Source organism: Dasypus novemcinctus, chromosome 2 (assembly GCF_030445035.2).
Source record: "Dasypus novemcinctus isolate mDasNov1 chromosome 2, mDasNov1.1.hap2, whole genome shotgun sequence".
NCBI lineage: Eukaryota > Metazoa > Chordata > Mammalia > Cingulata > Dasypodidae > Dasypus > Dasypus novemcinctus.
In genome coordinates, this window is record NC_080674.1 from 183,812,318 (window position 1) to 183,838,449 (window position 26,132).

Here is a 26,132-nt window from a genome sequence, read left to right on the forward strand (position 1 = left end):
GCGCGGCCCTGCCCGTGCCTGGCCCCTGGCTGCAAAGTGGTGGCATCAGCAGGCCCAGCCAGAAAGAAGGGGCAACCAGTCCACAGGGGAGACCCAAAGCGAGACCAGGGAAAGCTGACATGGGGCGTGGGGCGTGTGCGGGATTTCCAGGCCAACCGCGTGGGGTTCATGCTCCTCTCAGCCTGTGGGAGCCAGGGAGGGACCCAGAGCTGATGGAGGAGCCCAGGGACGGGTGTTTTCACCTGTCCCCCCCCCATAACGCGAACATTCCCCGGAAGCACAGGATTCTCTTGGCTCAAAAGCTCGCCCCCCGCCCCCCACTGGATATCCCAAAAGCCCTCTCTGCCAATAACGCCACTCAAGTGGAAGTCATTTATTTAAAGCCTTTATTAATCCTTGAAGAGAAATAACGCAGTGGGACAAGGTACACTGTTGCCTAAATTCATAGCAGAAACAGATATTAGGACTTAGCAAGCTCGTGCGGCGCCAATTCTGAGATCAGAGGAGGTCTTTCTTCCTTAGGAAATGGCCCCTGGAAGCATTGTTCCCCATGTTGTCCTAGCAAAGCCCTTTACTTGGTCAGAGTTTAAATCCTCTGTGTGTGTGTCAACACTGGACTACAGTTCTGGGCTGGTGTTTTCTATTTATTTAGTTTTGGGTGTCAGCATTTTGCTCTGCTCACTCCTCTCGATTCAGGGCTACTTACTGACACCACCGAGAGGTGTTCAGACCTCTTGTTAAGATGCAAAGTTCAAAATAAACATCATATCTATATTTGGAGATCAACATCCTTCCTCAAAGGAAGGCTCATGAGAAAATTTGTATGGAGTGCGAAGCCCAAGCAGAGGCTCTATTTTTAATGACTGCTTTGCTTACGTTTTAGATTGTACAAATGCCTTGGTAAACGCTAACAGGAATTCGGACTCTCCTCCGCTTTGAGACAAAGTACCTGAGCAATAAATACCACTGTATGCTTCCAATAACATTACGGACGAGAATGAAATATTTACCTGACTTTGAGGCAAAAGCAAAACTTTTGAGGAAAAAAACAGAGTGGCATGAAAAATACACAACGGAGACCAGGAAAGGGGTTCAAATAATCAGAGTAAGCCATGTCATGATGCCCTTAGGGAGAAAACACCGATATCATAAATACAAATGACAAATATGTACAATAGAAACTACCACTGGGACATCAGTAGGCAAACACATAAAACATTTGCACTGAGGAACCAATAAAAGGGATGCCTTTCGCACATCCAGGCCAGGGGCTGGAGAATAAAGGAAGAGCTGACTGAGCAACGCGGGAGAATGTTATTGCTTTAGGTTTTGAGTGATGTAAGTAAAACAGTCGGCGCGCTCGAGGGCCACTCGGCGTGAGCCGGCCCGGTTCCCGTCGGTTCCCATGGCAGAGCCTGACACACCCCTCCCCACCCAGGGCTGGATTCGGGCTGCCAGCTCCTCTGTCCTCCGTGGCACCAGCTGTTTCTGGGTGCTCCTCGCCCTTGCTGACACCCTCCTTAGCTTCCCTCCAACCCAGAACCCAAATGGTATTTCTCCAACATGGACCACCAAGAAGAGCGGCGGGTGCCCCAGCACCAGGTCTGGACCACAGGGAGACTGGATTGAGGGTAGATAGATACTAATTGTGTCTGGCGATGAGGCTATTCCCAGGAATCCCTCATGTCAGAGCAGATCCGGGAGTTTCTTGTCTCTGGCCTCAGGCTGCTTGGAGCTAAGGAGGTGATCTAGAATTGAAGATCTTTTTCTCCACCATCCACTAGAGCACGGGGGTCTGGCAAACCACAGCCTGCAGGCCAAATCCCCCTGGACTGCTGTGCTAAATAAAGTTTTATGGGAAGGTAGCCAAGCCTATTCATTTGCACATTACCTCGGCTGTTTTTACTTGACAGTACCTGCAGGTAAATGCAATGGAAGAAACAGCAAGGCTGAAAATACTGTATTTACTACTCTTAGGCCCTTTACGGAAAACAATTTGCCCACCCCTGTCCTAAAATGACCTGGACCAGAGCACCCTTTTCACTCCTTATAAAACTGGGTTCGTATTTGAGGACTGGCTGTGAGGAGGGATAAGCTTTAACTTGATAGCCTGTTAGGAATGGACAGACAAGAGACATTTTAATTAACTACAATTAGCCAACTGCCGACACTTTCTTTGGTAGTCTTCCCTTCTTATTTTTACTTCTCTCTCATCTCCATGCCTTTCCTGGACCCACTTTGATTTCCTTTCCTCATGGCTCAAAATTTCCAGTTAGGATCAGGGAAATCCTATCCCTTAGGGGTTTTCGACAGCTTCCTTCATTTATGTAAAAGGTCAGCATGCCCTGATGGAAGTTGTCAAGAAACCTTCATTCCTCTCTCTCCTTTTCCATCTTCCAGCCTGGAAAAGCAAGGCTTCCCGCGTGGCCTCGGGGAATCGATTGCTGGGTGCTCGCCCCGTCTTGGCTGAGGGTCAAGGGGAGTTAACACCCTTCTAAGGGAAATCTTTCAGATGTATTTCTCCTGTGTTTTCCTTCATGTGTAAGGTTTGCCCCAAGCAGGCAATCAGATGTAGAGGCATTGCTGCTTGTTTCCTTTTTAAATAGCAGTTAGAAAAAACCCCAAAGGATGGGCTGTTTCTTTCTTCCCCTCCCCCCACCTTTGAGCTGGTTTTTAATGGACCCAGTTGCTTTGTTTGGAAGCCATTTATTTAGATGACAGATAGGTAGATGTAACTGGATAAATAAAAAAGTGAAATCGAGATTTGAAGCAGTGGTTAAAATACAAACACGTCGGGGCTCCTCCCTTGGGCGGTGCCCCCCTCCCCCAGACAGAACGGCTCAGAAATTACACGTAGAATCCTACACCCCCACTCCCATCCCAAGCAGCTCTAAACCCCAAGGTCCCATGCAAGAAACTGAATTTCGGTTTGGCACCAAGCACCCCCGCGGCCTCCTCTCCATCCGTCTCCTGCCTTCTCAGCGATATTTTTACATTCACTCCTGCGCCGGAATCCTGGGCCCTGCGGAATCCAGCTGTCCTGCCCTCCAGGAAGACAGTACCAGGGGCTGCGGGGCAGGGCCTAGCTTGACCCTGCCCCCTCCCCGCTCACCTCCCCCACAACAGAGTAAACTGCAGAGTTACAAGGGGGGACGTGGTGCACTCACTTGCGTAGGGTAAGTGCAGAATTCACCAGGTATCCCGCCCAAGGAGTCTCCACCTCACCTGCTCGTTCTGCTAAGATACACCTTCGTGAGGTCCACAATTCCCCATAAAATCCTGCGTGTGATATCCCCCCTTCCTTAACGGTAAATGTTTTGGAATGTCCATAGATAAGAAAATGGACGGCAGGAGGAAAGCTCTCAGGGCCGGGCCTTGGATTTCACCTCCGGTTATCAGAATACTCGGACTGTTCATCCTCCCACTCGCTGCTTCCAGAAGATCCCTGGGCCCCGGGGGTGCCGGCTCTGCCCCGGGCGAAGGCGTTGGGGTGGCTCCTGCTGCCTCGCTCGCCCTTGGAGCCTCGGCTGCTCTCTCTGCTGCTGGGCTCTGAGGGGTGAGGGCTTGCATCTCCTCCCGGCTGCGCCCTGGAGAGCTTGGCTCTGTCCCCCTGGAGCTGGCGCTCCGGAGGCACGGTGGGCGGCCTCTGGGTGGCCGAGGTGCAGAAGCTCAGGATGGAGCACAGGCTCCCCCAGTTCTGTTCGCACTGCACCTGCACGCTGTGGGTGACGGCCTCCTTCACCTCCTCGCCGCACGTCAGCAGCAGGTTCACCAGGTCCACGTAGGGTCTAGAGATTGACGGCAGAGAGGGGGAGATGCTGAGAATGCAACGAGCCCCCAGAAAGGGAGACTGTAAGGCCGCCTGTTGGCCTGGGCTTGATCTGGTGTAAGATCTTTCTGGAATTGCCTTCAAGCAATGCTAGTGTGTACCAGGCCCCTTGCCAGGCTTTTGGGGTGAGTTAGAGGCACAGGCTCCCACTGTCGGAGTAACCACAGAGCGAGAGCACCCGGCACGAGAAGGGCCAGAAATAATTCACAGGGGCACAGAAAAATGGCTGGAGGCCGCACACTGCAACCAAGCACCCCTGGGGAAGGTGGGGAGCTGGGGGTGAGGATGCCAGGGAGGGCCGCTGTGTGAATAATGCAAGAGCAGAAGCCTGCTGGGCTGCTTGGGTGTCAGCTGGACTGCAGCTGTGTCTCGGGGACCAGGGGAAGAGGCCTTAGGCAGGAGGGGGGGGGCCTTACACCCCAAACTGAGGTGTCTTCTTTGGTGGGCAGGGAGGTGGTGCAACGGGAGATCCAGGGCTCAGGGAGGGGCCCCGAGTGGCCTCCACGAGCCCCACGCTGATCTCCTGCACGAGGCTCTAGCGTACCCAGTGTGCTTTGCAGGAGGCACCCCGTGCCCGCGTCAGCCACTGGTTTAGGCCAATGGGAAAAATCACGGCTCACAACGACGGGCGTTTTTTAGAAGGTGCTGGATGTGCTTCCCCTGGCACACGGAGGTGCTGGTGGGGGGAGGGGGACTGCCTTCCCGGGATGTCATTTCCGACGGGAGTTTTCCCTTTTTCGGTGGTAGAGGCCCAGGCTTGGGAGTGGCTATCTGAATATCTTTGTTCTTTCACTCTGGGCTTCCCCAAAACTGGAGGTGAGGGCTGGCGGGGACCCGCCTATGTGTTTGGCACCAGCCATGGGCTCTCCGTGAAAGAAACATTCAGTTCTGGAGGGAGGGCCGTTCTGGCTGCCCTGGGTGGTTCTTAAGGAAAACTGCCCGAGGAGGCATGACTCTATCAAGCAAACTTTCCTCACAGGGGCGGGGTGGCTGTGGGAAAGGGGGGCCGGCCGCGTGCCTGCTTTTTATATTTATGGGCCCATCTGGATGAGGGATGTCCCAGTATTGGGCTCGGCTGACCCACTCCCTGAGCCTCTCTTCCCCCTTACTGGACTTTTAAAACCCCCAGGGAGGGTGTGGAATGTTTCACAGAGCCAGCCAGCGTTCTCGAGCAGTCCCCCGTCCAGCCAAAGTTTCTGCATCTATCTGTCCATGAGCATCCCCTCTGGACCCCAGTCTTGGGCAGGGACGATCATATTTAGAAGGAGAAGGGAAATTTTTTTCCTCCCGTGAAGCCTGGACCACCTGGGTGGCTGTGCTACAACCCATTTCATCTCTTCTTTGCAGGCTGGCATCTGTTCCCGTACAGAGAGAATAGGTTGGGTTTTGGGGAATTGTAAAGTCATTTACTGCCATTTTTATTAACTAGTGCCCCGATTCTACTTGTGTGAAATGGCCCTCCTTTCACGGATATGAAAAACGGGAGACCGGGGGAGGGAAGGTGGCTTTTGGAAGCTTCCCAGGGCTAGCCTAGAAGGCCTGAGGCTGGGTTGAGAGCTGAGAGGCGGAACGTTCTGGCTGATAAGAGATCAAGCTGCCTTTTAAGGCCTTCTGGATGGTTCTGGAATCGGAGTCAGTGCGTTGGGACTGGGCAAACTGCTCCCGCTAAGGCAAGCCCCCAGCGGAGACCAGCAACATGATGGCACTCAGGCCACCGCGGGCCACCTGAGAAGGGCAGGACGGAACCCTCGGGAAATGCTTAATGCATGTTTGTTTCTTTCCATTTTTGCAAATGAGCCACTGTCCCAGGGAGCTCAGGTTGCCTGGCTGTATCTGCTAAAGCAGCAACAGGATTTGAGCACTTAGTTGTACGCCCCACCCCTCCCCGGCGAGAGGAGCAAATGGGCAGCAGGGACGGATTCTCTGTCTTTTTGGAAGACAACAGGGATGCTCCTTTTCAAGTTTCTTTCCCCAGAGTGAGGAGAGGGCTATCTTGGGAATCTGCAGACTGCCTCTTGGCCTCCTTTGCCGGGGCATCCTGCCTGCCAAGAGAGCTCTCACAGCCCCAAGGCAGACTCGAGAAGGCTGGGCCAGCCCCGGCGCTTCTTTGCCGGAGGAGAAAGCTGTGCTGGGAGGGGTGTGTGCACCGAGTACAGTCGTTCTAAGCTGTGTTCTGAGCTGGCGTGGTGCCAGGCTGCAAGCTCAGCCCGTGTCTAGTGACAAAGCCTAGTGACAAAGCCCAGCTCTCTCAACTGGGTGTCAGCAGGGCTAAAGGATTTTACAAAAAATACTTGGAGGAGGACGTGGCTGAAGGCTCCAGATGAGCAAGAGGTTGCCAGCACGCAGTGACTGTGTGTGTGTGTGCGCGCGTGCACGGGGGCCAAGCAGGCTGGATGCAGCTAGGGAGAGGCAAATAATTTGGAGAGAGTGGGGTGGGACCGCTGTGGGGAGCAGAGAGGAACGGAGAGTTTGAAAAGAGCCACCCCAACTGGAGTGTGAGCGTTTTTGGCTGGGTGGCAATTCGGTCGAGGAATGGGGACAGCAGGGGATGCGGTCTCCTCTCCGAAGTGGAAAGCGATTTCGCTCTCATTTTCTTGTTCGTGACCAAAGCTGCACCTTTTTAACGGCCTTCTTGATATTTGGGAACTGACAGCGTTCTCTGGGCCCAGATCAGTTAGGATGGTTAACAACAAGAAGAAGAAGAGAGCTTGGGGAATTCTGCCTGAAGGCCAAGTTGATGCACTGTGTAGTCAAGGCTTTAGAACGGGTGGCAGGGGGGGCTTATGAGGGGGTGGGGAGCTGGAGTCAGGTGAGACCTTCTGCCCAGAAGTGCTAGTTTAGCTCAAAGCAAGGGGACTTGCAGGCAGTGGTAATGAGTATTCTTAAAGAAAGGCCCACACTTCTTATTGGGATGGGCTATGTCCATTCCCATAGCCGGCTGGGGTGGGGGTGGGGGCCATTTGCTCATTTTAAATGAGGCAAGGAGCCCTTTGTAAGAAATGGACTGATGCTTCTCAGGCCATATCCATGGAGAAGGCACTAGAAAGTCACAGTGCTTTACCCCCTTCTTATAACCTAGGGGAACCGAAAAACTACAAAACCTTCAGTGTGTCCAAAGAAGACTTTTCTCCAAAAAGACAAAAGTCTACTTGTGCTCTAGGAATGTTATCGTTCTTTTTTAATAAACTAGCACCCCATCATCTATCCTCCAGGCCAACAAACTGTCTCTAAAGGGTGATAACAGGTTGAGGGTGACGTACTGCGTGGAATTTTTCAGCTGTGGAGCATTTGCCTTGACTCACTGATAGATGTGGTAGAATAATCCTTTGTTTCACCTTGGAGGAAGGGACTTTTACTGTGCTCTCTTTATATAAGGAGCATGCTTGAGTAAAGGGAAAAAAAATGCCACATTTGGGAACCAGTGAGCCTTCAGCTGTTGGGTGGGGAGAGAAAAGGCCAGGAGCAAGGTGCTTTGAGGTATATTCCCGACAACTGGCTTAATTTGTGTGTATCACCAATTCCCAAGTTGGAAAGTAGGAAGGAAATCTCAGAGATACAGTTTCCTCGTCTGTTACATGGTACTCGGGGTTTCTATTTTGTAGCCACATAGGGAAGGATAAATGAAGTAACCTAGGCAAAGCCTTTCCAAGGGTCTGGCACACTCCCCAAAATGGTAGCTATTATTACTGTGCTTGCTACTGCTGATGTTGTCACTATTGTTCCTTTATAGCAGTTGGAAGAAAAAGTAATATTTTATAAAGCTTCCGTGTACCTCAAGGTAAAGGCAACGCTATTATGCTTTTGGCAAGAGCTGCCTGCAGGGCGCCACAATGAACCTTGGCATTTCTAACACTGTACCAGGGATGTTGTAAGATACCTAGGCTCTGCAACCAAGTGGAAAGTGACACGAGATGATTTTTGTCCTCCATGATCCAAGTGGTGATGGTGGTAGGCTGCCTATTTACCGACACAGCTGGGAAAGGTTGTGGAACAGAGGAGCAAGAGTTCATAAAATTATACTGATTTGACCCAGTGAATCACCATGGAAAAAGCAATGGTGCCTCTGAGCTGGCCACGATTTCTACAGGACTGCTTAGCTGGCAGGTTTCTCTCTGCCCTGAATGTCTGAGGAAGGACCAACTGACCATGCTATATATTAGGAAAAACTGCACCAACATGCTTTTCTACAGATGGGATTAAAAAAAAAATCTTTTGTTGTTGTTGTTGTTGGGATGTTTCTTAAGGAATGAGATGTCCTGGGTTTATCACTGAATTGCAAGTCTTCAAGTAAGTAAGGTCACATCTCCTCACTTTGGCATAAAGATGCTTAGCTGGTGAGTTACAGGTTTTTGACATTTGTTTCGTAGTTTCTCAGGGAGGACATCAATGTGTTACAGAAAGTGAATTGGACCTTCATAGGGAAAAAAGAAGCTATTGCTTCTGGCTTTTAAGAGCGGAGGATCTGGGATCTGAATCCTGGCTTTGCTTTCCATTAGCTGCGTGACCTTCACCTCCCGAGTCTCGATTTACTCATCTACAAAATGGGAAACGATAGTGGCACCTTTCTCACAAGGGCTGTTTGCATCCAGTGAAAATTTCATATAAAGCCCTTAGCAGAGCGCCTGGCACTTAGCAAACATTTACTGAGCCGTCAATGTTGTTAGCTCTCTGCTGTCCGTAAGGACACCTCTACATACAGCTACTGGGACTTCTCAGAGAACTATTTTATTCTTGACCAAGGGGAAAGGAAGAGAATTTCTGAATCCTATGCATTTCACGCTCCATACAAAATCCCCTGCTAATACTGCTTATGATTCTCAAACTGATGGTGGGAATTGCTTTCGCTTTTCCTGACAGTCAATGGGAAGGGCCCTGGGGTGGAGCGGGTGGTCAGGGCAGCTTTCCGAGGTAAACCTATGGCACAGAATCGTCCTCCTGTGGGGCAGTACTCACTCGTGCTGCAGCAAGTCCCTGAAGCGAATCATCTCCACCATCACCTGCGTGTTCTCCTGGGCGGCGGCGCACAGGCCGTGTCTCAGGTAGCACTCCCGCTGCAGCTGGAACACCGTTTCCCTGATGGCCTGGCACTTCCGGCTGATGCAGCTGAATCGGTGCCGCAGAGCGTGAGCCTTACACTTCAGGGTGTCCTTGATGAAGGACTTGCCCTGAGAGCACCGAGGGCGGGGCAGGGAGGCAGGGAGACAGACGTTAGGTCTCGTTACAAGTGTGGACAGGTACCCTTCCTGGGCTTACACAGGGGTTTGCGGGCCCCTGGACCCCAAAGGCCGGCTCTGGACTGACCGTCTTCCAGGCAACAGGCTAGTGTCACATCAGGAGGTAGGTCCAGAGCGACACGGCCCTCTGGCATTCGGCCAAAAAGGATGTTACTTCTGCAGATGAACAAATCTGCCTCCTTCCCCTCCAGCTGCTCTGTTCGATTCCTTTGTCCTGGCACGTCCCTGGCTGGCTGGTGTCAACTTTTCTGCCACGCCGGGGGAATGCGGCCAGGTGTAAATCCATATAGCGCCTTCTTGGTTCCCAGCAATAGCTTTTCCGAGTAGAGGATGCCTGGTTGTCCCACGCTCATAGCTTTCCTTTCCCTTTCTGTTCTGCCAACAATGTTCAGGTCAGGGCGAAGCGGGCCTCCCCCTCTACCTGGGTGCCTCCCACCCTGCCAAGGCCCCAAATCCACACTCTTGTTTCCTCCTAGCTGTTGGAGGAGGAACCTTCTTTTCCTTTTTGAAAATGACTCTACTCCTTTAAACTGTTGGGATTATTGCCTCTACAAAGGCTCACCAGGCACCCTTGCTGGCAGTATCTAGAGCCTGGACTGTCCAAGCCACAGCCCCTCCCCCAAGTTCCCTCCTCGGGGTAGGGGTGGGGGCGGCTCCCCGGCCAGGCATACATCTGGCCTACAGTTCTCCCTTTCTGTTCTTATCTTAGAAAGGAGACAGCTGTTGGGGATGTGGAGGCCAGCTCAGAGCTGCTAGCCCCCTTCTCAGGCTCCCATGGCACGGGGCAGTGTGGGAGACCTCCTGGGGCATCCCTGCTCCCACCGCTACAGAAACCAGCTGTGGGTGGAGAGGTTGCCCCTCTGCTGTCGAAAGGCCCAGAAATCAGCGAGCTGAGGAAGTAAAGGGGTTTACCTTGGAAGGGGGAGGCCATCGTACGCACTTATTTCGGTTTTCCCTTCAGAAGCAATTGAAATGTCTAGATGGTGTCTGATCATAGAAAAACCATGCGCCCCCCTCACCCCCACCTTCTCACCTTCTCAGGGCCCCCTCTCCTCTGATTTTTTTTTTTGTCAAGGGGAGCCAAATAGGATGGAGGGCAGAGTGTGCCCATTTATTAAGTACTGTGCTGAGAATCGACTGGAAAGGATGTCTCTAACTTGAGAACATGCTTCTGCTGGCCGAGAGAAAAGCACGATTAATTTCTGCGTGGGCTGCAGCAGTGCGTCCTTCAGTATTCTTCCCTGACATCCGGTGGGATTGCTCTGAAATACACATCTTTCCTCCGGATTTCCCACTACGTTTCCTAATTCCAGTTAATACAGAAGGGATGCTTTACCAGGGTAACAGCCTCTAGGAGCGTCAAGGAATTCAAACGTTCTACCCCTTTCCTTCCCCGGTTTCTGTTTCCCCTCCTGCCACCCCATATCCTCTGCAGCTTAGGCTGCCAGCTCTGTTACATCCCCTCCCAGTTCCCAGGCTTTGCTTTGTCATGCTCTCTACAGGATGTCAGGAGGTAGTGGCTGGGGACTTCCATAAATCACACCTAAACTCCTGGCCTCATCCAAATGTTGTCATCAGTCTTCAATGAAATGGGAGATGGAATTTATGGGATTTAATAACAGGGTGCTTTGGCAGTGCAGATAAGGGCTGGGCAGAAAAATGAGGAAGGCCAGTCCAATGCCCCATGCCATTTAAAGATGTGTGTGGATTGTCAGCCCTGGAGCCCAATGGTGCTTGGTTTAGTCCCTCTTATGCCCCATGCAGCAACTCGGCTTTACTCTTGGGATGCCAGGACAACTGAAGTGGGTCAGGGCCTGGCTATATTTATTATCTAGAGCAAAAGAAAAGTGCAAAAGAGCAAAAGGGACTCTTTCAGGATTCTGAATTTCCAGGGCGGGAGAAGAAGGTCTGTGTTATCCAGCTTGCCTGCCCACACAAGCAGTAGATGAGAACTTTCTAGGAATTTGGTGTGGCACTGACTCCTCTTCTCGGTGAGGTGAAAATAGCTTTTGGAACGTATAATTGGAGTCCCTGTCTCTTACCCACTTCCCCAATCTTGTTCCTAACACATGCACCCGGGGACTGAGTTTTGTGTGGCTACACAGTGTGTCACTTACCAGGTATTTATCATTTCTTTTGAATTTGTCTCCTCTATTAAAATTCCCCTACTCCCCCCCACCCCAGTGAAATGTTCAGCTTGCTCTTCATTCCACTCTGCCTGTGAAGACACTGCTTGAGTGCACAATTTAGCCTACATGAGAAATCCAGAGAGCAGAAGATAAGTGCAGGTGGGCAGGGGGCACCCTGGCATTCTACTGTACATCTCAAAAGTCTTTTGCAAGTGCTGAAACACACCACAAAGAACTGCTAAGGCAATCTGTTAACAAGTCTTTCCAATGTGTATTTCAATCATGCTGTGCTAACTTAAAATATTCTTTATCTATGGTTGTTTACCTGGGCATCAAATTTTCCAGCGTTGTGTAGAAAGCTCATGCAAATCCCATGTAAGCCTCGAATTTCACAAGAGTTGTTCTCGAAACACTCAAACACGCCACATCCCACATCACCTGCGCTGACCAAACAGTGCTGGATTTCCGCTAAAACAAGAATTAAATAAAATATATGTATAACTCTCAGCTATGCTGGGGAATGCAGAGAGATATAAAAAAAAAGGTAAGTCATGACTTTCAGGATTCAAAAAGCTGAGGAAGCAAAAAAAAATTTCATCCTTTAATCTTATGATTAAGTATCAGTAACTCATGAAAAACATCAATAATTGTAAAAATTAGTCAAACCAGCATTACAAAAATCACAACCAGCATACCATTTTTCATCCTACCCATTTCCTTAAAATATTTGTGGGAATATTTAGTGTAAGAACAGAAGATATTTCAGGTTTTAAACCCACAGCACAAAAATAAGGTTTTAAACGATCAGCTTTCTTGCTCCTGTACTTTTATCAATGAAATACCCTTTTCTATTTGGATCTGTAGACGCTGTTGCTATTAAATCACAGCTATTTCCTTCCTGACCCCAAATAAGACCGTCCAAAAGGCAGTTTCAATTCAGCTTTATGATTCAACACCTAAAAATCAAAACAAAATTCCTATTAAGGCAGCGCCTCCAAACCAGCCGCATTAAAAATACCAAGCGAGCGAAGCTGCGGTTTGCGAGCAGGCTCAGGATTCGAGTCGGATGGGAGATAACCCTCAGAGACGCGGCCATCCGCAGTTAGAGGCTCCTTTTAATTAGGGATCCGGGGTGAGATGTCACTTAATTCCCCCAGAAGGCCCGCGGCCCTGCGAGAATGTGGCCCTAATTCCTCTCTTAGAGGGAGTTCACCGTCAGGCTGCCTTGTGCAAAGGCTCTCCTAGTTCCCTACCCCCTACCCAATTCCCTGATGTAAACCAACCACAAAATTATATCAGAAGAGCATATTTGGAAGAAGGGCGGGGTCGGAGGAGATAATCCGTCTTCAGACGAAATCGAGCGAAAGAACGAGGGGCGTGTATTTGTTGAGGGTCACCAACTACCAAGAAGCACGTTCACTCCGGGAAAGCGCAGGAGAGGGAGGGGGAAGGGAGAGGGAGCGAGAAGGAGCGGGGGAGGGGGCGCCGGCCCGGGGTGCTGGCACCTGCACCGGGAGGTGCGAGGTGCCGGGATCACCCCACGCGCGGTCGGGGCAGCCGGGCAGGACCGCGCACGGCGGCGATTCACTCACTTGGGTGTCCCTAATGAGCACTCGTGTTTCCTGCTCCTGCGGGTGCGCACGCACGCCGCCGCCGCCGCGTTCGCAGGGCCCTCTAAAATAAGCGGGGAAGGGTGAGGGGCGCAGAGCGAAGGAGCAGCAAGCATTTAAAAACATTTTCCCCTGTCCTTGGAGCTGGGAGGAGGTCCGGCCCGTGCCCGGCACGCTCGGCTGTGCTCGGCAGCCTGGGGGTGAGCGGAGAGCCGGTCGAGCAGCGGCGGCGCACGGCTCGGGGCCGTGTCACCGTTTCTTCGCTCGCCGACCAGCCCCGAAGCAGGGGGCGGCGAGAGCGCCCCGGAGGTAGGCTCTGCGTCTCCCCCCGCTTCCCTTTTCCGAAAGCAATACCCCCGGGGCAAAGTTCTCAGGGCAAATTTGTCTCGGCGACAAAGTCCTCGGAGGTCTGGCATCTTTCGAGGAGGGGGAGGAGCCCTCCTGTCCAGGCTGGCCGGCTGGGAAGAGAAGTTCTCTGGGCTCAGAAGCAGCCCGGCTCCGGGACCCTCAGTCCCTCCTGCCGGCCGGCCGGGATGGAGTAGCGCGCTTTGCACCGGATCCGGGATTCGGGGGCAGGCGCTGGCAGCGTCCAGCGCTGCCTCATTTCCCCTCGACCCCGGGGAGGACAGCAACAAGTCCTGCCCCAGCCATTTCCTCACCCTGCAGCGCGTGCGGATTCCTGGCGCTCGGAGCCCCGCGTGGACCTCGCCTCGCGCTTCCCTTGGAGAGTCCAGCGCCGCCTCAAGAGTTTGCGCGGCCATGGGTGGGCGCCCGACTCCGGGCGAAGCGTCCCGGGCGCGCTGCGGGGGCGCACGGGGTCCTCTCCTCCTTTCCCAGCAGCTCCCGGCCGCGGGGACGCACGCGCTTACCTGCGTTCTGCAGGGACAGGCGGCCTTTCTGGTGCGGGATCCTGTCTGGGGGACCCTCGGGCCGCTTGGTGGCGTCGATCCCCCGGGCCGGGTCGAAGGTGGCCAACACCAAAGCCACGGTCAGGATTCGGCCCAGCCGCTCGGCACGCATGCTTCTGGGTATAAACCTCCCGCCGGGAGACCTGGATTCTTTGTGCGCCCCTCCTCCTCCCTTTCCTCCTTCGCCGCTTCCCCTCCTCCTCCCACTCTTCCTCCTTGCTCGCCTTTTCCCTCCTCCTCGCGGCCGCCGCTAGGATAGAGGTTACCCAGCGCCCTCCCGTAGCTCTCCGGAGGACATGTGACCAGGCTGCGAGCCGCGCCGCGAGTGCCCGGCAATGGCAGGGATGGTGCCTCAAATATCCCTGGAAGCTCTGGTGTCACTTGAATGAAGGAGTCGAGCAGGTGTTGTCCCGGCGGCTGGACCAATCCGAGACCCCGGCCCGTTTGACAACACGGCCGGGAGGCGGGGCCTGCGTTCAACTACTACAGGAGAACAGCCGAGCGCCGCCGCGAGCGCCTGACAAAGTTGCAGACCTGGCGGCGGCCACGCGTCTGCGGGTGCGTGTGCGGGTCCTCCAGGGCAATGGCCCGATGGAGCTTTTTTTTTTCTTTTCCAAGCGAATTCCAGCTTCCGTTGCAGCTAAAGAAGGGCGTGAGGAGACGGTCTGCTCTGGGACAGCGCCCTCCGGGACTCCAGGCTCGCAACCCTCGCGCGCCAGGCTGGGAAAATTTCCTCTTTGGAATTCACTGAGATTCCCAGCCCCAAGGCCTTGACAGATTCAAGGAGCTTCCCGGGCACAGTGATGCTCGGGGCAAACTGAGCACATATGGGATTCCTGGTATTGTGCCGCTTTGCATTAAAAAAACTAGAACCAAAAACAACTGAGCAGCTGCCCCCATCGTTCCCCTTTGTTTTTGCTCCGCTTTGGTGCCGTGTCTCGGTGGGGCCGTGCGACACAGAAGGTGTCTGCTTCTCACCCCCACCCTCCAACCCAGACGGATTCCGGGCTGGGTTGCAGAGACCCGGGTGACAGTCCGGACTTGCATCATTTCCAGGCGGGTAGTAGAGAGGCCCCGGCAGCCCTGAGTCAGCCGGCAGCGGAGCATCGCGTGCCCCGGGGGCCGGAGCTTGAAAGGCAACTTTACGTTTACGCGTCTCCAAACACATTCTTCCATTTTCCCAAAGTGCTACTGGCCGCCCGGTCCCGGGTCCCCTTCCTCTCCAGTCCTCGGGTGGCAAATGGCTAAACAAACAAGCCACCAAACACAGCCCCCCCCCCCCCCCCCCCCGGAAATTCTCTCCATCTCTTTCTTCACTCTCCTGGTTCGAGCGTCCTCCCCAAACGCTTCCTCCCCTGGCCGCGGAAGCTTGGAGAAAGTTGGGCGCCTCTCGGAGCGCCTCTTTCCCTGCTGTGTGTGTACGTGTGCAAGCTCACGTCTCCCCGGCGCAGGGGACAGGAACTGCACCCGGCATCGTCAGCCCGACGGCGCAGCTCGGGGTCTCGCCGGGCTGGGGGAGGGCGGGGACCCGAGCGCAGCCACCCAGCACATCCTGAGTTGGCGCGCCCTCGCCCCTCCCCCGCCACCTCCCGCCTGTAGGAGAACAGGTGAGCCAGAGTACCAGCTCCCACCTTCCATCCCCCCCACCCCCGAACCCCCCACCCATGCCCTCTGCGGTAATGTGCCTGGAAGGTTTCATCACCCACTGCCGGCGGCGCTGCGGCCCCAGGTCTCCGCGGCAGGGCGCACTGTCTGCCTCGTTGGGGCTGCCATGTGACACGGCTGGGGGAGGGGGCGCGGAGACGCGCCGGGCAGGTCACGCTCCGGCCGCCGCTGCACTGGGGCTTGGGGAAGGCGGAGGCGGGGGCGGGGGGGCGAGGTGGCCACGGTGGCCGCAGCTGTCCAGCGCGTCGAACGGCCCTGAGGAGGGAGGAAGGAGAAGGGGTGGGGAAGGCGCCTTTGGAGTGGGTTCTTCCCCGGCCTCGATCGCCCATCTGCCCGCCCGACTTTCAGAGCCCCAGTAAATGGTCACTGTGAAGGTCCCAGTCTGCTGCGGAGCGCAGAAACGGACTACTCATGCCTGGGATTCCAGCAGCAATTGCTTCCCGCAGCTTCAGCTCTTTTGTGGAAGGAGGTGGCGGTAGGAGTACATTAAAATGGGTGGTTCGCATTTCCCACCCCCCTTTTGTTTGCAGAGTTAACTTAGCTTCCTTCATTAGTTTATGAAAAAACAAGAAACAAAAACCCACCTCTGGTGGAAGCTAGGGGGGCGGGGGAAGCAGTTGCAGCCTGGGCCTCTCACTAACTTCTTAAGCCCCTCAATTTCCTGGGATCAGAAGGCCATTTGGTCCCACTCTTGCTTGTAGGTATAGCTGGTTAGGCTTTCTTTTCCTGTAGCCTCTTTTGTAGGTGAGAACCTGAGCCATACTGGAATTAAAAAGGCATCTGGCCACCTGGTTCTCTGAGCAACAGAAACAGGAGAGAGGCAAGGGAGGGAGCAAGCTGGCCTTTGCCAGATGCAAGTTACTCTTGAGCCTGCTGGGTGACCACCCAGAGGTCACCAGGCCAATAGGGCTCTGACCGCTGGGTCCCCTGGGCTCCTTCCTCCTCACCGCCTTTAGCTAGGGGCTGCCTTTTGCCACCACGAGGCCCTGGGACTACACTTATTGGACCTATGGGACACTGCTGCTGTTTTGTTTTTTGTTTTTAAATAGAATGTAATTTAAAAATTTATTTTGAGGCTAATTTGCTCCAGAATTTCACAGAGGACATTCTTGGTTTCACCTGAGCCAAATGCCCCTTTAGAACTAAAAAAGAGCACCCAGTAACTGGAATTCAAGGTATTGCAAGCAGAAGCCCTGGTTCTGAAAGATTTTTGTCTCGATCACTTAGCCGGGACCGATACCACCAGGCAGGAAAACGCATTCTAGCCAGTCCACCAGGGCTGTGAAAATTCTTCTGCAGAATGAGTAGGCAATTTGCATGGGACTCTTGGTGTAGGCTGCAGGCCTGGGGGAGGAGGACAGTGAGGATGGGCTGCAGGGGCTGGGGGAGGATTGGTCTGGTGGCTTTATTGCCCTGTGATCCCCACCCTGCTTTTTTTTCAGTTCTGTAACTGGGGCCTGGTTTGGCAGATTGTGGCTGATGGGAGTTGGGGGATGGGAGGAGGTAGTGGTACTCACCATGATTAGTATAAAGCCAAAATGAATTGAGAACTGATACCATGCGTCACACCGAGTGTTGCTGCAGACCCAAGTCCGCCCTAGATGGGAATTGAGATTTTATACAGTTGCCTCCTGGGAGGCGCAAGGACTGATCAGCCGGCGGCGTTGCCTTGAGGTTGGGGACTCCTGTGAAGTCTGGGTGGATGGGTCCTCTCCTTCCAGTCAGAGGATGAGGCTGCCTCACGACATCAGGGGCTTCTGTGGTGACGCTCGGAGCTCATGTTTTCCTCTCCAAATCCCTTTTTTCAGATAAATTCAGTCATCATTTAATGAGCAAGTTTCAGGAAGGGGGTAATTGGGTTAGACCTTGAAAGATGGGGGAGAATTTTGACGAAAAGGGGTAGGGAAGAGAAAAAGAGTGCCGCAGGGGAAGGACCAGCAGGGGCAGGTGCACAGAGGGATGCATGGTGGGATTTGTATCGGGAACAGAGCTGCCCGGTTCGTTGTTGACGATGAAACCAGCGCGGTCGCTTGGGCAGGAGTGTCCAGGCTGGGGCCATCGTGGCAAATCTGTGCTCACTGCTGAAGATCTTGTTCTCTCACCCGATGATATTTAAGAATGAGACTTTAGGATGCGCTTAGTCTAGAGTCTGCGCTGGAATTAGAAAAAGACTAGGGGTCTCAGTGCTGCCACTGGGAAGGGCATGAAGATGAGAAGAATGGGAAGCAATTAATTGGCGTCTTCTTGATGTAGGCTGTGATACCCGGCAGGACAGAAAGTGTTCTCGCTCAGGTGTGTGCACACTGGGGCCTTTGAAGATGGGGACGGTTCTTAGGTGATGAAGCCGGGTCAGTGTTGTCTAGTCCAGAGCCTGAGCGGAGAACGTGGCTGACGCGTGGAGAGCTCCGCCCAGCGCACGCCCCGCCCCCTGGGGCCGCCTGTCTGCGCTGATGGCACCACCTTATGGCCCGAGAGGGAACTGCCACACCAAACAGTCGACGCTTTCCTGGTCTCTAAGCTGACTGCGGGCCTGCTCACCAACGCTGAGTCTCCTTCCTTTTCCCCCATTTCCTTATCTTTTTCCTAGCAAATCAATTCATGCCACTTTACGCAGTGTTCTCCCAATGGCATGTTTTAGCCCCCTCCTCAAGAAAAGCTCTGTCACACTTTTTGCTTTCCCTCTTCCTCCTCTTCCTGCCCTGGTCTTGGTGAACCCCCAGTCTAACCTGCACCCATCCTAGTCTACTGTAAGCGAGGCTCCTTTCCTATGTGATGGAAGATGAAAAAAACCAAACGAAACCGAAGTGAAACTACACTGGAAAAATAACTACTGCTAGTTGCTAGCGGCCTGTAAAAAGTCTCCTCTTCCCTTTTTCTTAGTTCATTAAACCGTATTTCATGAAGATAGAGTTCAGGAATAAAGGAGAATATGTCTTCAATATTTGGGTTTGTTGTTTTAGTACTGAGCAAAACTGCCACCTACTAATTTCCACCATAAAAGTACAGTGTTTGGACAACATAATGAGTTAAGTAGGCTTTCGTGAGCTTGCCTGTAAACCTAGCCATCATTTATAACATTGTTTATTAGAGGACAGTATATTCTGAGTTACCAAAACAGCCAGCTCCCAAAGTTTTGAAACATAACACTTTTGTGAATTGGGCATTTCCTCTGTCATTGATCAATAGTCAAACCATGTTCATGGATTGACTGGAAACACAAAAGATTAAAAAAAAATTTTTTTTAAAGCCCAGGATAATAGGCATACTGTATCCTGTACAATAAATTCATTTACAGGGAAGAATATAAAGCAGTAAACATCGGGTGTCTGATTGTGGTCCGAGTTTTGTTAGTACCTTGCTCTGAAGCCTGAGTACTCTCCCAGAATAGTCTCTCTTGTTTTCTTTGGGCCATAAATTTTAATTTTTGCTTCCTCATTGTGTCCTGAGATGAATTTCAGGGAGAGGCTTCCTAGCTTCCATAAAGAGTGAGCTGGTTGAGCCCCAGAGGTGAGCCTCCCAAGGCTGGAATATTACAGCGCTCTCTCTGGATTTCAGAACTTTTGGCTTTCAGCTGGGTGAAGGAAGAGTCCTTTTGTGGGACAGTTTCCCAGCGAACCAGATTTGGAAAACCTTCACAAAGTGACCAAATCTAATACTGTGGTTTTAATCCTCAGGACCCTTCAGACCCCATTTCAGTTTTTGAACTTTTCTGAGCAGTTCTAACTATTTGTAAAGGTTGATGTTACATGAATTTTTGTTCTTTCTTAGAAGTCTTCCAAAGATCAAAGAGAATATTTATTATTATTTTTGAAATAGAATATAGCTTATTCTATCTCGAAGTTACTCTTATAAGACCATTGGAACCTTAGTGATTTTATTTTTCTTATATCCTGAAACACTTTCTGTTCTGTTATCCTAGGAATTATTTCGTCATTGCTCATGAATTATTTTCAATTATGCTAAAAAGACTAAAATAATAAGAAAATAGAATAATAATGAAATCACCTGTAAGGGTGAAGTAACAGTGAAATAAATCGTCACTATTGCATCTTCCTTTGGTTCTCTTGTTAGATTGCTCAATGTCTTACATCATCTTGTAAGAAGGTATAAAAGAAAACGGAGGAAGTGATTTTCGTAGTCTTATTTCCTTGCTTTCATGGAATGCTGTTGAGAATACAGACATTTCCATTTTCTGCACATGATGGCAGAGAGAAGAAAACGGACAAAGGAAAACCATTTTGCAGTTATTAAACAAATCAGAGGATAAATGCAAAGAATGGAGAGCAGCATTGTAGATTCTAAAGGACAGTGAGGACATTGACTGTAAAAGCGAAGCCTCAGACTATGAGTTTTACATGACAACATTCCAGATGAATTTTCTGAAACTCAGGAATCTATGAGTGAACAGTATACATCCAAGGACAAAGAAAAAAATAAGTTAGTCATTCAACAAGGATGACTTCATCAAACAATATTTTGCAATGAGAACCTGGACCATCCTGTTTCTGCTAAAAGAAGGGGTGGAGGGCAACATTCCTTTACTTTTTATGATGCTTGTTTACCAAAATTTACTTGATACAGTTTGAAAGGGACAAGTGATGAAGTCATATGTGTTTACAAAGGTGATTGGAAAGAAATAGATGATAGAGAAATGAGAAAAATCATTGGACTTGTTATGCTGAACATTTATAAATTTGAAAATGAAAATGCTTTGCAAAGACAGTGACGGTCTTCTCATTAACAAAATAATGGGCTGTCAAAAGTTTCAAAGGTATTTAGCTGTGCAAGCGCAAGGAGAGCCAGAAGATCAGGTAGAACTTATTAGAGATGTACTTGAAGTCTGGAATCAACGTTTATCAGATGGATATATTTCAAGTTCATTTATGACAGTTGATGAGCCCTTAGTCGCATTCGAAGGCCATTGCCCATTTTGGATCTATATACCTTCAAAACCAGGAGAATATGAAATGAAAATTAGGGATTGCTATGACTAACTTCTTATGGGATTCTCTAATAAAGTTTTTATTTTAATCATCCTTTTAGTCTTACTTCTATAAATAATCATAAAATTAGAAGATTTCATTTACCAGTAGTAAATGGTGATGACAGCTTTTTCCTGGTATCCTGGGATTTAAGGTTATAGAGACAAAATAGTAAAACAAAAATGAAGGAAACCCTTTCAGGCAAGGGGAAGTCAGTGTAGAATTCTCCCTGCATTTGGAATACTTTCTCCTCCCCACATTCCCACACATGCCCATCATTAAGGATTGATGATTATCTTAAAGCCAGTGTTTCAAGTGAGAGACCTCTTCATATAGGCTCCCTATCTATACTCTCCTTTAGCATAACTCAGTGCCTCTCAAAGTAGGGTGGGGTAAGAATTCTTTACAAGACTGTAGTCATATAACATGACTATTTTAATGGGTATTTTATACTCATTATAGGGTTTTTAAGGTTAATTTTTACCATTCAAGATTTTCACTTGATCTGAAGATTCTGGAGTCAGATATACTCTCCATCCGTTCATTTGTTCATTCAACAAACTCTTGTGTGTGCCTATATACTAAATCCGGTATTGCTCACTGGGCAACAAGGAAGAGAGAGGCACCATCTCTGCCCTTATAGAGGTAGGCAATTTAGAGGGAGGAGGCAGTAATTTTTAACAGTTTCATAGGTAGGAATTATCATAAAGATGAGGACAGACTACCCTGGGAACCAGGGGAAGGGTTGAGGCATTCTTGAAGGGCATCACAGATGAAAAATTTTAGGTTTCACATTCACTTCTTTAAAAATGGAGATTGGATCTTGAAGGATGCTTAGGAGGTATTTAGAGGGCAGAAAAGAGCAGAGAGAGCACTCCAGGCAAATGATGCAACATAGGTCAGAGGAGCAGAGAGGGCGGCAGGATGGCAAAGCTGGGTGGTTTAGTGTGAGTTTAGTGAATTATGTACCCCAGGCTAGACATGTTCTTAATCTTGGTTCTTCATTCCTGTGGGTGAGAACCCATTGTAAACAGGACCTCTTGAAGGTGCCATTTTAGTTAAGATGTGGCCCAAGTGAATGAAGTTGGTTCTTAATGTGGATGACCGGAGTCCTTATAACCAGAAGAAATTCAGAAATAGAGAAAGCCTCAGGGAGGGGCCAGAGGTGGGAAGTCAGCAGAACCCCAGAGGAGAAAGGAGAGGACATTGCCATGGGATGGGAAAGCCAAGGAGCCCAGGGGCCGCCGGCCCGCCCGAGTGCTGGCTTCCAGCCTCTGGAACCACGAGACAGTATGTCCCTGTTGTTTGAGCCCGTGACGTCGTGTTTGTCATAGCGGCTTTGGGAAACTGAGACAGCGTGACCGGGGAGGAGAGGAATCTTGGTGGAAGCAGTGGCTGGGGCTAAACCCCGAGGGCTTTCTCTCTGACTTTGTCTGCCTCTACCAGAAAACTCAAGCAAAAGTGGCTTAAAGAAGAAAAGAAAGTGCACGATTTCCCCATTCCAGGCAGTCCTGAGGATGTGGTGCTAGACTGGGTGCAGCAGGTGGATTCGAGGGAGAGACCCCCCCCAAGGGGATCTCTCACACAGAGAGAAGTCTGGAGATGGAAAGGAAGGTGTGATTTTGAGAGGCTGGTGGGGAATAAACACGGATAACGAACCACCTTTTACACACGAGTGGTAAATGGATAAAAGGACCAAAGTTTCCCCACCTTCCCCTCGCCTGCCCCTGGGCCCTCTTCTCCTCCTCCACCCACCTTCTCCATAAATGCTATCATTACAACTCTGGTTGCCCCGGCAAAAATCAAGAAACAGATGGGAGTCGTCTTGCTATTTTCTTTTCCTTCACTTCTCTGCTAATTCTAATGAAACGCATCAGTAGTTCTTGTTGCTTTTGACCCCAGTACGTGTTGATTCCATTCACCCCTCTCCGTTTCCACTGCCACCAGTCACGCTGTCTGGGCCTATTGCAGAGTTGATGAGCTTGGTCTCCTGCTTCTACTTTCACCTGCGAATACTCTCTAATCCAAATTCTCCACATCATAGCCAGACTGATTAAAAAAACCCAAAACACAAAAAGAGACCAACCAAAACAGAAATCATACCACTCGGTTGCTTAACACCTCCTGTGGCCTCCTTAGAATGAAGTCAACACTCCTGACCACAGTCCAGAAGGCTCTGCAAGGTCTAGCGCTTCAGGTTAGCCGAATTCACGGGAACCACTTTCTTCCTTCCTTATTCCCTTCCGGGACCTTTGGTCTATACTGCAAATTGGCCAAGCTCCTTTCTGTTTTAGGGCCTTAATGCAGGCTGTTCACACAAACCATTGCACAGTTATCACCTTGTTTATTCATTTGTTTTAATTATTGTTTGTCTTCTTCCTCCCACTCAAAATGAATTGTAAGCTCCCTGAGGGCAAAGATATTGTCGACCATGTTCACTCTCCAATCTCCAGGGACTGTACCTGCTACAGTCCCTGGCACACAGCAGGTTAAAGATCTATCTATATCCATCATCAGTTATGTCTTTCTCTCCCCCTCATCTATCTATATTTATATCTCTCTATATAGATTTACCTATATATCTCTATTTACCTATCAATTATGTATCTAGTCAACGATCTGTCTATAGCTATCCATCTATTTCTTCCATCCATCCATTCATCCATCTCTATCTAGCTATCATCTATCATAAATTATCTATCTATCTATCTATCTATCTATCTATCTATCTATCTATCTATCTATCTATCTATCTATCATCTGTCTGTGTCGGATGATGAACTACCTTTGTTCCATTAGCAGAATTGGGACTTAAAGAGTGGAAGCCCAATTTTGGGAGGGGAGAAGGTGGTGGATAGAAGGGGCTGATGGACCATGCAGGGGGATGTCCAATGGACAACTCAATAGGCATTCTCTGAACTCTTGAGACACTTTGCAGTTTAGTCAAGGCCTTGATCACATACTGCTTTGCATTGTAGTTACTAATAGGTTTGTGTACATTGTCTCTTTAGAACTCTGCAAACTTGGGAGGGAGTAGAATTACTATCTGCATTTTACGGATGAGAACCTCAAGTTCAGAGATTCTTGTGGTTCACACAACTGGAAGGGTCCGAGTCCAGATCTGAATCTGGGTATTCAGATTCCTACTCTTTGTATTTGACCGTGGTTCTAGAAATCATAACAACTCCTCAATCCCCAACAGTTAACAAAAAAGGTAACAGATCATGTTGCAAAACACTTCCTTTTCGATGCTGATCAAGCTCAGCTTAGCTGGCAAGCTGGAGGAAGCCAATCCATGCGTACTTATGTATTTTTGTATATGATATGTATATGTATATTTTTATGTATATGTATATATACTTTTTCCCGAAGACCTTAAAACCTCAAGAAAAGCAGAAGAACCAGGGAGAGAGAAAAGTATAAATAGAAGAAAGGCCTCTGAGGAAAGAAATGGAAACAAACAAAGGTAAGATTATAATCTAAAAGAAAGCCGAAGAATATTTTTAGATTCTTCTTGTTTTGGGGCCAAGCTACCCACAAGAAGAAATGGATAATGAGATAAATTAGGCACACAAAACTAAAGCAAGAAGGCTAATATTTGGTGAGAGAAAAAAAGAGAACCCCCCCCCACCCCCGGAACCCAGGAATAGCAGAGAAGAAGAGAGGCTTGTCAGAGGGGGATAAGCAGGAGTCAGTACGGGAACCAACTCCGTGAGGTTCCCTGAAGGTTCCGGGCATAGATGGTGGGCACTTAGGGGCGACAGAAGAGAGGAAGGCACACGCACTCCATCTCAGTTTGTTGACAGCAGGGGTGAAGTGGGCAGCTGCACAACGAACTGGATGAAGGTGAGGAGAGGTGATTGATAATGAGAGGAGGCAGGGGGCAGCTTCTGGGTGGGTGGGGCAAGCAGGGGCTTCAGATCCCAGTCTTGACCCTGATCGCCTCGTAACTTTGGCCAGGTTACTTAGCCTCTCTGAGCTTCTGTCCGCTCAACAAGAGCATAAGCACATCAACAGCTACTTCATAGGGTCGATGTAGATTTAAACGGGGCAATGTGTCAAAATGTCTTGCTCAGTACTTGGCACCGGGAAGACACTGCCTAGCTGTTGGTTTCCCCGGTGATCAAAACAGCAGTGCGGGAAGCGGATGAGGCTGAAGCGGCCTGCTTCCCACATGGGAGGTCCTGGGTTTGGTCCCCAGTGCCTCCTAAAAACAACAACAAAAAAACCGACAAGCAGACAAACGAACAAACCAACTCAGGAGAGCCGATGTGGCTCAGTGGTTGCGCGCCGACTTCCCACACGCGAGGTTCTGGGTTCAATCCCCAGCCCCAGTACCTCAAAAACAAAACAAAGGAAAACAAAAAAAGACCCACACCACACAATACAAAAATGGCATTGGTCGCTGCCATTCTCTGAGCGGTATCTGAGCCTGAGGACAAACTTTCGGCACCAAGAAGTCCACAGAAGGCAGGGAGCTAACTGTCCCCTCTGTCTCACCTGTCCCAGGCAGCTCTGTCTACACGGAGAGAAGGGTGAGGGCTTCATCAGTGAGGAAACTGTGTGGTTAGCATCTTGACACGCTTCTATTTGCAGGTTACTGTATGTAACTCAGCACATTTGCTTTTTTAATAATGCCTTAATGGACTGTGATAGTAGAAAGAGAAAAGTCCTTTATTTTGTTTTTTTGTGAGTATGTCTTCCAAATGGTATTTTTAAAGGTTTATTTTTGTGAGTTCACCATGTTCTTGAATAATGTTTCCCTAAGTGCCGTCAAAGGCAAAACTTGCGCGGTGCGTGAAATCTGGTCATGCATATTTCAGAGTGTGACCGTCTTTTGACCAGCCTTGGGCTCCGTTTGCCAAGTTCTGCCCTGACTCGGGTTCCCTTCGGCGCCCTCGCGTGATCTGGCTTGCTGACTGGAAGCGTCGGAACGCAGGCGGAGCTGATGGGAGTGGCCTCTGCCGGGGTCACCCTTCCCCCTTTACTTTTTTTTCTTAAAGATTTATTTATTTATTTATTCCCCCCACCCCTGCCGCTCTCGTTGTCTGCTCTCTGTGTCCATTTGCCGTGCGTTCTTCTGTGTCTGCTTGCCTTCTCTTTAGGCGGCACCGGGAACCCATCCTGGGACCTTCCGGAGTGGGAGAGAGGCGCTCCATCTCTTGCGCCACCTCAGCTCCCTGGTCTGCTGCGTCTCTCATTGTCTCTCCTCTGTGTCTCTTTTTGTTGCATCATCTCGTTGTGCCAGCTCTGCGCTTGGGCCAGCTTGCCGTGCGGGCCAGCACTCCTGCGCGGGCCAGCGCTCTGCGCCGGCCAGCTTGCCTTCACTAGGAGGCCCCGGGAATCGAACCCTGGACCTCTCATATGGTAGACGGGAGCCCGATCGTTTGAGCCACAGCCGCTTCCCCCACTTTACTTTTGACAGCTTGGTTCTCTGACCTCAGTAGTGGACACCAGACCCTCATATCTCAGTCGTTTATTTAATCAATATTTTGATGAGTGCTTTTGATGTGTCGGTCCCTGTGCTGGGTTTGGGGGGACAGAGTGGTGAATGAGAGACGAATGGCCTGTGGCAGCCGGGGTAATTGGGGAAGGCCTGCCTGGACAGGGTTCATTCCTCCAGGCTGGCAGGAAGAAGGCAGCCATGCGAAGAGCAGGGGAGGCTGCTGTCGGGCAGCAGGGGCGCAGGTGCGAAGGCCTGAGGTTGGAATACGCTCGGCTTGTCCAGGGGACTGAAGGTGGTTGGTGTGGCTGGAGCTAGTGAGTTTTGAGGAG

At 50.5% G+C, this 26,132-nt stretch overlaps 1 protein-coding gene and 1 pseudogene across 1 annotated transcript; both read right to left on the reverse strand.

Moving 5' to 3' along the window:
• Nucleotides 1-369: 369 nt before the first annotated feature.
• On the reverse strand, nucleotides 370-14,078 carry STC2 (stanniocalcin 2). Its single transcript, XM_004473643.4, has 4 exons — nucleotides 13,672-14,078; nucleotides 11,518-11,660; nucleotides 8,783-8,994; nucleotides 370-3,788 (listed from the first exon to the last, which is right to left on the reverse strand). The coding sequence occupies exons 1-4, from the start codon at nucleotides 13,820-13,822 to the stop codon at nucleotides 3,383-3,385; spliced, it is 912 nt and encodes a 303-aa protein (XP_004473700.1). The 5' UTR covers nucleotides 13,823-14,078; the 3' UTR covers nucleotides 370-3,382.
• A 1,448-nt stretch (nucleotides 14,079-15,526) lies between these two features.
• The window catches only part of LOC101417681 (ATM interactor-like), a 67,368-nt pseudogene continuing 56,762 nt past the window's right edge, over nucleotides 15,527-26,132 (reverse strand).